Source organism: Leptonychotes weddellii, chromosome 2 (assembly GCF_054177405.1).
Source record: "Leptonychotes weddellii isolate Sample4059 chromosome 2, ASM5417740v2, whole genome shotgun sequence".
Lineage (NCBI taxonomy): Eukaryota > Metazoa > Chordata > Mammalia > Carnivora > Phocidae > Leptonychotes > Leptonychotes weddellii.
Genome location: NC_138370.1, coordinates 113,590,367 through 113,603,631, shown reverse-complemented (window position 1 = coordinate 113,603,631; position 13,265 = coordinate 113,590,367). Strand labels below are relative to the sequence as shown.

At 39.8% G+C, this 13,265-nt stretch overlaps 1 protein-coding gene and 1 pseudogene across 1 annotated transcript in view; one reads left to right on the top strand and one right to left on the bottom strand.

The window, feature by feature from the left end:
- The window catches only part of LOC102748592 (putative E3 ubiquitin-protein ligase HERC6), a 580,669-nt gene that overhangs the window by 548,668 nt on the left and 18,736 nt on the right, over positions 1–13,265 (top strand). The window contains exons 2-4 of the mRNA XM_081812174.1: positions 1,953–2,050; positions 7,211–7,400; positions 11,770–11,924. Of these exons, the coding sequence (XP_081668300.1) occupies positions 2,048–2,050; positions 7,211–7,400; positions 11,770–11,924 (348 nt within the window). The 5' untranslated portion in view covers positions 1,953–2,047. The remainder of the gene's footprint in view (positions 1–1,952; positions 2,051–7,210; positions 7,401–11,769; positions 11,925–13,265) is intronic.
- LOC102727041 (dnaJ homolog subfamily C member 15 pseudogene) lies at positions 8–720 on the bottom strand (annotated as a pseudogene).

The following is a 13,265-nucleotide window of genomic DNA, read 5'->3' as shown; positions in this document are numbered from 1 at the left end:
ACCTTAATAGTGGAATAAATGATTGTGGTCAGTACATGTATGAAAATTATGAACGCCGTGGTTTAGACTGCTTTGCAGGACTTTTTGTTTTGTATTCCCCCTTTTTTTCCTTCAGAATGATTCTTAAGCATCAATCAGTGTTTGGTGGTTGCTTCTAGCAAGTCTTTTGCTTCATTTATTTTAGTTGCTAAGTAAGGAGATCCACCTTTATCTGGGTGATTCAAAATCATGGTTCTCCTATGAGCTGTTCTAATCTTGGCCTTGCCAAGATGGGCTTATACCCAAAGTAAGACTAGCTCCTCGCCTACTCATTTTCTGTTCAAATCCTCCTTTATAGTAGGATGAAAGGCTAGGAGTGGAAATCTTCTTTGCTGTTTCTGTGAGTACTTGTTCTAGAGGCTTCCAGATTTGCAATGCATAGCGACCTGCAAATACGAGAGCTGCAACACCCACTCCTACAGCTATCAAACTTCTTGCCAGTCCCTGGTCGGTGTCTGGGTCCGGCAGTGCGGTCGCCGGCGGCGAGGACTCGGCGTAGGGCAGACCCTCGCCGGCAGTAGAGATGCCACCACGGGCAGCCGTGACAATGCAACGCGGGGAGCTCTCAGTCGCTCTTTAAGGGGCCTGGAGGAACTGTTGAGTCCAACAACCTCACCTCGGAACCAGAGAAACCCAGGGAAGCTGAATGCCATGGCTTCCCCCTGGCAGCCCATGAGGCATTGTCTTTCTAGAGTCTAAAAAGCATCCCGATTCATCCCCACACATCCCGGTCAAGGGTGAGAGAAGAGAGAGCAGACGCTGCTTCCCTCTGCCTTCTTCCTCTCCCATTTGCTTTCTTCTTCTTGCCATGCTTCCAGGAGAGAAGTGAGGGACAGGGACTCTGCCATATACAACGTTTCCTCTTTCTTCCCTAATCTAGCCTCAGGCTAATCCTTACTGCATACAGAATATTTTCCAGGTGAAGAATATTACCTTTGTAAAGTGGAGTAGTATCCTCCCAGGAGTGATGAACCTCAAGGTTTGGTTTTATGATGCTAAAGACAGCAAAGGACAATATATTTTAAGGGGAGATTTACAGTACTTTGAGTACTTGCATAAATATTTTAGCCCTGGTATTACTATTGATCCATTAATTCAGCAAGCATAAAATATTTCTTGATAAGAACATTATAAAAACTAATCGTTTGACAGATGGAGTCTCTTCAGATATCACCAACACAACCCAGGAAAGCACAACACCTAGATAAAGCTTTGATAGTGTTACTGAGGGGAAGGCCAGGTTGGAATTTATCAAGAATTGGCAGTTTGGTTTAGGGCAGGTCTTTCAGTTTGGGAGGTCGCAGCTGGGGGCTTGATTAAGATTGGGAAAAGATCCAAAGATCCAGGATGGTTGGAGACAGCAAGGCATTGACTTTGAGGCAAGAGATTCAAAGAATCTTAGGGCATATATTAATGATTTCTATTGAGGAGTTAATGGGTCTTTTCAGGAAGTTCCTATAATGCACAATCAAACCACTTGCCTGGGCTTAGTGTCTCTTGGAATAGTGAAGTCATGCTAATGAAACAGTGGAATCCTAAAGTAATGTAGATGTAGATGGTAAGGTGTGGAGAGGGGTGGGTAGTTTCAGTTCTCAGTGTACCGGGCTGAGTGTAGGGGTAAATGGTTTCAGTTCTCAGATGCAGCATATATATAATTTTGCTATTATTGCAGCCCACACTTGTAGCCACTTTAGAGATAATAAATTGTTACCTACTCTCTTTTAGGAGAATATAAATTTTGTAAAATTTTTTTGTGCCAAGTAAATTAATTATTTTGAAAGGAGGCAAGCTGTAAGAAAAAAGTTTTTATCTAACTAATAAGACGATAAATATGTGTGAAGTTTAGAAATATTCTTTTCCATCTGTTTATGTGTTTTGTTTGTTTGTTTGTTGTTTTTACATTTCTTGTATCCAAAGAGAACTTGTAGAAACGATTTCCATTGATGTGGACTTACAAAAGGCAAGAGATACCTTCGAGAAGTTAACAAAAACAGAACGGATTTCTTTCATGGTAATGGCCAATATTTACTTGAGAAATAGAGCAATAGAATTTCTTTACAGGAATCAGTATGACTGCAGTTTAATTTTGTTGGGAGCTGAGTCAGGGAGGGGACTGTGTGTGATAGGGGAGGGGGGAGAGTGTTCATGATGAGGTTAATATATCCCAGACACTGTATTAGATGCTGGCACTTTTTTATTTTTATTTTTTTAATTTATAAATATCTAAATCATATATTTGGCAAATGACTTGTATCCAAAATACATAAATGATTTTTTTTTAAAGATTTTATTTATTTATTTGACAGAGAGAGACACAGCGAGAGAGGGAACACAAGCAGGGGGAGTGGGAGAGGGAGAAGCAGGCTCCCCGCAGAGCAGGGAGCCCAACGTGGGGCTCGATCCCAGGACCCTGGGATCATGACCTGAGCTGAAGGCAGTCGCTTAACCAACTGAGCCACCCAGGTGCCCCATAAATGATTTTTGTAACTCAATAAGAAGAGAAATGACCCAAATTTAAAAAATGATCAGAAGATTTGAATGGATATTTTACCAGAGAAGATTTATGGATAAGCACATGGAAAGATGCTTAGTACAGTTAATCATTAGGGAAATGCAAATTAAAACCACTATGAGATATCACTTCACATCCACAATGGTGATCATCGTCATAAAGAAAGACAATAACAAGTATTGGTGAGGATACAGAGAACCTGGAGGCCTCATTCATGGCTGGTAGACATGTAAAATGTTACAGTCTCTTTAGAAAACAATTTGGCAGCTTCTCAAAAAAGTTAAACATAGATTTACCATATGACCCAGCAGTTCTACTTCTAGGTGCTTATCCAACCCAGATGAAAACATATGTCCACACAAAGGCTTCTGTGTAAATGATCATAGCAGCATGTTCATGATTGTCAAAATGTGGGAAAAAAACCAAATATTTTTCAACCAGGGAGTGGGTAAGCAAAATGTGGTGAATCCATACAATGGAATACTATTCAGCAATAAAAGAGCATAGGTGGCCCTCAAAACATTATGTAATTGAAAGTAGACAAACACAAAGATCACATATTGTTTGATTCCACTTGCATGAAATGTTCAGAGAAGGCAAATCCATAGAAATAGAAAACAGATTAATGGTTGCATGGGGTGTATAATAGGAGATGTGGTAGTTGAATAATGGCCTCCCAAGATGTCCACGTCTCAATACTCAAAGTCTGTGAATGTGTTACCTTACATGGCAAAAGGAATTTTTCATAGGTCATTAAGTTAACAATCTTGAGATGGGGAGATTATTCTGGATTATCTGGATGGGCCCAGTGTAATCACAAGAGTATCTATAAGACGAAGCAGGAATGTCAGAGTTAGAGAGAGTTGAGATGTTTCTGGATTTGAAAATGGAGAAAGGCCAATAGCAAGGGAATGCGGACAGTCTCTAGAAACTAGAGAAACAAAAGAGATGGGATTATCCCTGTAAGAAACCACTAGCCAGGAAACAGATTCTCCCTTTGAGCTTCCAGAAGGGATGCAACCTTGTCAATATCTTGACTTTAGTCCTGCAAGACCCATTTTGGACTTTTTTTTTTTTTAAGATTTTTATTTATTTATTTGAGAGAGAGAGCAGAAGCCGGCAGAAGGGCAGAGGGAGAGGGAGAAACAGACTCCCGGCTGAGCAGGGAGCCCAACATGGGGCTCGATCCCAGGACCCTGGGATCATGACCTGAGCTGAAGGCAGACGCTTAACTGACTGAGCCACTCAGGTGCCCCTCATTTTAGACTTCTGACCTCTAGAACTATAAGATAACAAATTCGTGTTTCTTTAAACCACTAAATTTGTGGTTATAATAATTGTTAGTATGGTTAGTTAGTATAGTAATAATATATAGTATAGTAATTGTTATAGTAATAATAGAAAATAGGGCTAGAGACTCTAGGGGAAATCTGTTTCTTTGACTTTTCTTGATTCTAGAGGCTGCCGGCATTCTTTGGCTCCTGGTCCCGTATCACTGACTTCTGCTTCTGTGGTCACAACCCCTTCTCTGACTTCTGCTCCCTCTTTTAGATGCTGGCACTTTTTTAAGCACATGTTTAAATGTACAGTAAATACAGTATTTTTATTTTCAATATGAAAAAACAATTTTGAGAGGTAAATAACCATTAGCAGATATAGCACTAATTTGGGAAGCAAGAGAAGCTTCACCTGGACTGGGGGAATGGAAAGCCGGTTCTCTCTTTTGCGATCAATGTCAAATCTAGTTGAGATGAATCTGCTACTGATTCAGCCCTTACGCTATTTGGGTCACATTTTCTTTACCTTTTTTATTGGGCTCCTTATTTATGGAGTTCCTCTTTAAGGTTTATTCTAGTTTAGTATTTTGTGATTCTGGGCTATGTTGGAAAACTTTCCCTCCACCAACTCAGGTTCATGTGTTTGGGGGCCTATGAACTGACAATAGACTGATATAACAGAAGAAAACAAGTTTTATTCCCATTCTTTCGGGGAGCATTCAGGTGATGAAGAGACTCCCCAAAGAGCTAGGGATGAGGGCTTATATACCAATTAATAGGGAAAAGGGAGTGGGGGAGGAGAGGCTTCTATGAGAAAACAAATGGACTTCTCAGGGAGACAAACGGGCTTTAAGGGGGCCAAATGGAAGATATGACAGGTTGTGATAATGTTTGTTTATGTAATTTCTTATCCAAGTGCAGGTGGCTGGTCTTTCCCTGGCAGTGAAGCTTGCCCTCCAAGGGTGTCTATGGCTGCCTCACTCTGGGAAGGCCCTGTCTGTAGTCAGATAGAGGAAGATCTGGAGGCTTCTTTCTGCATCAGCTGTGTCACACATGCTTTCAGGCTAAAGTCATCTTTTTTTTTTTTTTTAAGATTTTATTTTATTTGACAGAGAGAGACACAGTGAGAGAGGGAACACAAGCAGGGGGAGAGGGAGAGGGAGAAGCAGGCTTCCCGCAGAGCAGGGAGCCCGATGCGGGGCTCGATCCCAGGACCCCAGGATCATGACCTGAGCCGAAGGCAGACGCTTAACGACTGAGCCACCCAGGCGCCCCTAAAGTCATCTTTATACCATTTTGGGTCCCTACATTTGGAAGGGAAAGGGAGAGAGTGTTCTTTAATATGTAGTAGATACAGTAGTTTTATTTTCAAGATGAAGAAGTAAAAATAGTAGATGTTATTGAATATATTTTAAAAATAAATTTATTTCGGTTATATGGGAGATAACTTGGAGTGCTGTTCCCATTGTGAGTTCCAAGGAACACTGGTTTCACAGAATGCTCCCTGAAAACAGCTTCTAAGTGAAACAACTTTGGAAATGCTGCATACTATTATGGAGTCATGATGTACATCAGCAAATTAAAAATTCTATGATGTCACAAACCAAAAGAAATCTAGCTGTTTTAGCCATTTTTCTCAAAGTTATCTGACTCTGTGACATTATTTTCCCATCTATGCCTACCAGCGCTCCATAGAAATCATGTTCTTCTGGACATCTGAGAAAACAACTTGTAAGAACATTAATGTAATAATAATATATGGTGCTTTATTATTGCATATATAATCTTCCTTAATCCTTATGACATGTAGAGGCAGACACCGTCCTTAAGAATACCTAAGCCCTATTAAATAGAATAAGTGATGCTAGCTGTTGTAACAAACAACTTTCAAATCTCAGTGGCTTGGGATGCCTGGGTGGCTCAGTCATTGGGCGTCTGCCTTCGGCTCAGGTTATGATCCCCAGGTCCTGGGATCGAGCCCCGCATCGGGCTCCCTGCTCCGCGGGAAGCCTGCTTCTCCCTCTCCCTCTCCCCTGCTTGTGTTCCCTCTCTCGCTGTGTCTCTCTCTGTCAAATAAATAAATAAATCTTAAAAAACAAAAACAAAAACAAAACAAATCTCAGTGGCTTGACACAATGAAGACTTCTTTCCACATCAATGAGGGCTGAAGAAGGGAAGCACATGCAGGGGAAGAAAAAGAAATATTTTCCCTCCACCCATCTTAGTTTCATTGGCTGCGGCCCTGCAAATTAGACTGAGAAAAGACAGATTAATAGGAGAAGAATAAACAGAAGTTTATTAATGTGTGCATGCTGCATATACACTCAGTGATGAGTAACTACAGGAGTGTTAGAACTTGCTTATATAGCATCTTAACAAAGAATAATTTTGTAGAGAAGAGACAACACAAAGGAAAAGGACTGAGATTCTAAGGGCGCCAAATTGTGGGAAGGCAAACAGCTGGGGATACGGATAGTAGATAAGGTCTAGCTTGTAAGGTTTGTGTAGACTCTTTCTCAGTGCCTGCTCATCTCCGCTAATTAAGGTTGTTACCCTTCTCCTGGTGCAGGAATTTAGGGGCAAGAGGACACCTTCACAAGGGGAATTATATTCTGTTTTCAAGTAGATAGAGGGAAGCCAGAGAGCTTTTTCTCACTTGCCTTCAGCTCAAAATAATCCTCCTGCCAGACTGGCATATTTTTGAGTGGCATATTCTGCTACTCTTCTCACCTCTGCACAGGTTCATTGAGGAGTGATTTGGGCTCCTTCTTTCTGGAAACCTAGGCCCTGGGGACGTGAAATCCTCCAGAGCTTTTGTATTTTGTTGGCGGATAAGGAAAGAGAGTATGGAAGGTTCCATGAGAGGTTTTAGGGGTCATGCCTGGAAGTGATATACATCACCTTCACTCATAACCCCTTAGCCAGAACTCAATCATATGGCCCCACGTAACTGCAGGGAGGCTGGAAATGCCATCTTCCTGTGAGCCCAGGAGGAAAATGAAACAGGATTAATGAGGTGAACAATATGGCATTATCTCTGCCAATGTTAGATTTTAAGTCAGATAGATCTAGGTATGGATCCTCGACCTGTCAATCTCTAATTGAGTGACCTCCATGATTCACACAGTATGTACATGTACATGTGATTTCACTTTATTTCCTTCATGCAACCCAATATAAAACAGGGAGGATGACTCTCACATAACACTTCAGGGGCATTTGGGATGCAAGGAATGATGGAGTTTGAACAGTAGGTTTGAGGAAAACTAAATGATTTTTCCACTGGAAGATGGAGAAACAAAACCCCTAGTTCCATAGCTTGTTTTTCACTATAATCTGTATCTAATGGTTGCTGGGCCCTCCCTGATCCTTTCAACCACAGATAACTACATGTCTCAGGGATAGTCTGCTCAGAGCTCTTCCATGTCGTTCTTCACACCGAGAAGCATTATCAGTTTTCCTTCTGCTCCCAGAATGTCCTGTGATGCATGATTCTAGGAACTGGAAGAGTCTGGTGGTTCCATTTGCAGAAGCTGTTTGTAAGATGAGTGACAGATCTTCACGAATCCTGAGTAAGTTTGATTCCTTTTGTCACTTTATCTGTACTCTCAGTAAAGAATCACTAAAGTAAAAGTTGTAGCAAATTTTGGATAGAGGATTTAAAAATACACATATGTTTGGGTATGTGGTATGTGCATGTTTGAAAGGATTAACCTTATATTATTAACAATCATTATACAAAGCATGTGTAACTCTTAGACTTGGACATGGCTTTGATATCAGACTTTAATAACCACAGAGGATCCAGTCAAGATAAATCCATACTTTAAAATTTTTTGTTCATGTTTTAAAACTTGAGACTTTTTTTTAAAGATTTTATTTATTTACTTGACACAGAGAGAGAGAGAGAGAGAGAAGGAGGGAGGAGGATGGGAGGGAGAGAGCAAGCACAAGCAGGGGGAGTGGCAGGCAGGGGAGAAGCAGGCTCCCTGCTGAACAAGGAGGACCCTGATGTGGGGCTCGATCCCCAGGGCCCTGGGATTATGACTGAGCTGAAGGCAGCTGCTTAACCAACTGAGCCACCCAGGTGCCCCTAAAACTTGAGACATTTGACCTGCAGGGGAGCAAAGTCTGCCATCCCAAAATGTGTCTCTTTAGCATGTGGATTATTCTAGACAATTTTTAAGAAACAGAAGGCTCAGGAAGAACCTTTACCCCTCCCCCTAACTGCCTAAAAGAAGTAAGATACAAGACCTGCTCCAGGCAGGGAGCTACCCCCATAGGTAACTACAGTATAATACGAATTAGGTATGGTAGACAGGGAGGAGGAGCTCAGCAAAGTCTGTTAAAATTCCTCTCTGTATTTCATTGTTTCCGAATGTTCAAGGACCAAAGCTTTAAAGGTACAAGAGATATATATATATAATAAAATATAAGCCACTCATTTCCCCTCCCAGAAAGCAGTTACAGAATATATTTTTTTGTGTAAACTTTGAAAGATATGGATTTAAAAAAAAATAGAGACATATATTCTTTCTTTTTTTCTTTTTTAATGGTAGCACACCATTTACATTTTTTGGCAATTTGCTTTTTCCCACTCAACAGTACATTGTAAAGATAGGTTTGTTCTGTTACAGGAACTGCCTGGTTCTATTTAATGGCTTATTAGTATTCTATTGGAAGGATATACTATAAATAGCTGTTTCTAAGTTTTTGCTATTATAATAGTGCTAACATGCATTTCTTTGTATGTATATAAATTTACACAGACAGGGAGAATTCCAGAAAGCAAAATTACTGGATCAAATTGTATGTGCATTTAAAATTTTGAGAGATTTTGCCAAATGACCCTCCACAGAACTTTAAGTGGTCACCATTCACATTGTAGTCTAAATAAATCACATGCAGTGCAACATGATGGCCCTGATAGAGGATGTAATAGTTTATACTTCAAAAAATATGACAGCATCGGGGCGCCTGGGTGGCTCAGTCGTTAAGTGTCTGCCTTCAGCTCAGGTCATGATCCCTGGGTCCTGGGATCGAGCCCCGCATCGGGCTCCCTGCTCTGCGGGGAGCCTGCTTCTCCCTCTCCCACTCTCCCTGCTTATGTTTCCTCTCTCGCTGTGTCTCTGTCAAATAAATAAATAAAATCTTAAAAAATATATATATATATAACAGCATCAGCCCACGCATTTTTCTACAGTATTATCAAACTTTGGTATTTGCCATTCTGAAGAATGTCTTACTTTAAATTTTAATTTTCTCATTATGAATGCGATAGTGCTGGTTTTCCTATATCTCAATTCCATTTTTATAGTATATTCTGGTAACTATCAGTTCTTTCCTCTTAACCCATTTTCCCATGTGTTGTTGTTAGTGTTTTTCTTTTTTATTTAGGAGCTTTTAAATGATTAAGGCAATTAATACTTTATCAATAATATGAGTTACAAATCTTTTTTCTCTGGGTTGTTTTTTTTTACTTTGTGGTGTTTTTGAATGCATAATTATTTTATTATTATTATTTTTTTAAGATTTTATTTATTTATTTGACAGACAGAGACATAGTGAGAGAGGGAACACAAGCAGGGGGAATGGGAGAGGGAGAAGCAGACTCCCCGCAGAGCAGGGAGCCTGATGCGGGGCTCGATCCCAGGACCCTGGGACCATGACCTAAGCCGAAGGCAGATGCTTAACAACTGAGCCACCCAGGCGCCCCGAATGCATAATTATTTTAAAATATTTTTATGAAGGGGTGCCTGGGTGGCTCAGTTAGTTGAGGATCCAACTCTTGGTTTCAGCTAGTTGGTCTCAGGGTAGTAAGACCAAGCCCTGATTCGGGGCTCCAGCTCAGCAGGGGAGTCTGCTTAGGATTCTTTCCCTCTTCCTCTGCCCATCCCCCCACTCACATGTGCTCTCTCTCCCAAATAAATAAATCTTAAAAAAACCAAAAAACGAAAAACAACAACAAAAATGTTTGTTTCTTTAAAACATTTTTATGAAGCCTACTATATGAACATTTTCTTTTACAGTTTCTGAGTTTAGATCACACATCAAAAAGCCTACCTCACTCTGAAATTAAAAAAAAAAAAATTTCCTAGGCGCCTCGGTGGCTCAATCAGTTGAGCATCTGCCTTTGGCTCAGGTCATGATCCCAGCGTCCTGGGATTGAGTCCCGAATGGAGCTCCCTGCTCTGTGGGGAGCCTGCTTCTTCCCCCTGCCCCTCTTCCCACTCGTTCTCTCAATCTCTCTCTCTCTCTCAAATAAATAAAATCTTGAAAAAAAAGATTCCCATGCTCCTATTAGAATTTTTTTTTAAGTTTTGTTTATTTAAGTAATCTATACACTTGATATGGGGTTTGAACTCATGACCCTGAAATCAAGGGTCACACACGCCTCCAACTGAGCCAGCTAGGTGTCCCCCTTTTCTTTTTAAAGTAGGCTCCGTGCCCAACATGGGGCTTGAACTTATGACCCTGAGATCAAGAATAACATGCTCTACTGACTGAGCCAGCCAGGCAGGTGGCCTTCTCCTCCTAGAACTTTTATTGTTTCATTTTTATGTTTAAATCTTTGATCCATACGGAGTTTATCTTGATTAAACTTTATTTTTTTCTGAGTCAGTTTGCAATTGTCCCCACACATTTATTGAATGATATGTTTCATTCCCACTAATATGCAATGCCACCTTTATCATATGCTAAAGTGTCATGCATATTTGAGTCCATTTATGGAATCTCTACTGTGTAAATCTGCCTTTCATGCATCTGCATCATATTATTTTAATTATATTAGCTATTTTAACATTTGATCGGTTTGTTTTCTGAGAATTATCCTTTAAAGATACAAAAATCCAAGTTGGAACGAAGTAATATTAAAATATTGTTATTGAGTTAATTGAAAAATACATCCATATATACCAGGTGTTCATAAAATCTGAAAACATAGGTATTTTTTTCAGATCGAAAATGTCCTTGATGAGGGGCACCTGGGTGGCTCAGTCATGATCCTGGGATAGAGCCCTGAGTTGGGCTCCCTGCTCAGCGGGGAGTCTGCTTCTCCTTCTTCCTCTAACCCTCCCCTCTCCTCATGCTCTTGCTCTCTCTCTCAAATGAATAAATAAAAATTCTTTTTTTTTTTTTTTTTTTAAAGATTTTATTTATTTATTCATGAGAGACAGAGAGAGAGAGAGAGAGGCAGAGGGAGAAGCAGGCTCCCAAGGAGCAGGGAGCCTGATGTGGGACTCGATCCCAGGACCCTGGGATCATGACCTGAGCCGAAGGCAGACGCTTAACCATCTGAGCCACCCAGGCGCCCATAAATAAAAATTCTTAAAAAAAAAAAAAAGAGGGGCGCCTGGTGGCTCAGTCGGTTCAGCATCTGTCTTCAGCTCAGGTCATGATCTCAGGGTCCTGGGATCGAGCCCCGCATCGGGCTCCCTGCTCAGTGGGGAGCCTGCTTCTCCCTCTCCCTCGCTGTTTCCCCCACTTGTGCTCTCTGGCTATCTCTCTCTCTGTCAAATAAATTAAAAAATCTTAAAAAAAAAAAAGAAAGAAAGAAAATATCCTTGATGACATTATATGTGTGTATGTGTGTGTTCTTACATATGTTTTCAGACTTTTAGATCCTCTATGGAATTTTCAGTTTGAAAATCATGACATCTGTCAAGTAGTCAGGTATTCATATGAGCAATCAGCAAATTTCTTCAGAATCCTAAATTTGAGCTTTTAATTTCAATGATGCTTAATCAGGGAAAAACTTTTTTTTCACATTTGTGAGTAATAAATGTCCAGGATGATGTCCTGAGACTAGATATTTTATAGGTTTTGTCATCAGAAATGGAAACTATTATCTCTTTCATATATTAAAGAGCCCAGTAGAAATGGGGATTTTTTTTTTTTTGGAGGGTGCATATTTATTATGGCTGATTTTATACCCCTCAGAGCAGTGTTGGGCATCTTTGCAAGAATCTTCTCTCAACAAACTGGTCCAGATGCTTAAAACTGCCATTATTTCTCAGTTGCGCCAGTGGACTGAACACAGTCAGAGTTACTGCAATCTTAAAGCTCTTCTAGGAGTGATGAAAGAAGTACATAAGGTAAGGGTTCCTCTGAGGGGAATATATATATCATTTTACTCAAAATCCCTTTGTCTTTGCCAATTGGAGTCTTCTTTTGTTTTGTTTCTAAAACAGAAAATGTTTTATTCAGTCCTTAGGAATTCAAAATTTTGCTTGTTTTGCTGACTGGCTAGACTCTAGCCATAGACTACATGTTTTATGTATATTACATATTTTATATAATATATATTAGATGCACAAATACTCAAAAATGAGAATGATTTAGCATTTTCAGTAGAGTACACAACATAATTTAGAAGTAATTCAGAGTTAGGGTACTAATAAACTTAATGATTGTTGGGGGGTAGGGAGGAGCCAGAGCATTTTAAATAAAAGAGCAGAATTAAATTAGTATTGTGCAATTAAAAATAATTAGCTAAGATAAGATGATTTTATAAATATAAATAGCTAAATGCAATCAAAAGCAATTTCACCACAAAATATCAATCCCAATAGGAGAAAATATTATGTACAAAAAAGTCAGTGCTTTTCAGAAGTCTTAATGCACTGATATTTCTAAAGTAGTATATTTCTTTTTACCTAGCATTATTGAGATGTAATTGACATATATCATTGTGTAAGGTGTGCAACATATTGCTTTGATATACTTATTTGGTACATTGACTCATTTATAACTGGAAGTTATAAATGACCAGTATCTCCTGATTTCCCCCATCCCCCAGCCCCTGACAACCACCGTTCTACTTTCTGAGTTCAGCTCATACAGACATATTTTTCTTTCTCTGTCTGACTCATTTCACTTAGAATAATGTCCTGCAAGTGGCAGGATTTCCTTCTGTCTCATGGCCAAATAATATTTAGGGTATATATACATATTCTTTATCCATTCATCCATTCAGGATGCTTCTTTCCCTGTCTTGGTTTTTGTAAAAAATGCTGCATTGAACATGGGGGTGCAGATATCTCTTTGAGACAGTGGTTTCACTTCCTTTGAAATGAATATATTTATTCAGATGAATATATTTTTTAATTTACCTAGAAGTGGGATTGCTGGATCATATGGTGGTTCTGTTTTTAATTTCTTGAGGAACCTCCATACTGTTTTCCATAGTGGCTGCACCAATTAACACTCCCACCTGCAGTGTACAAGGGTTCCCTTTTCTCTATATCCTTGCCAACACTTATCTCTTGTCTTTCTGATGACAGCCATTCTCACAAGTATGAGGTGATATCTCATTGTGTAGCTTTGGGTTGTATTTCCCTGATGATTAGGGATGTTGAGCATCTTTTCATGTACCTGTTGGTTATCTGTAGGTCTTCTTTGGAAAAACACCTATTCAGTTTCTCAGCCCATTTTTA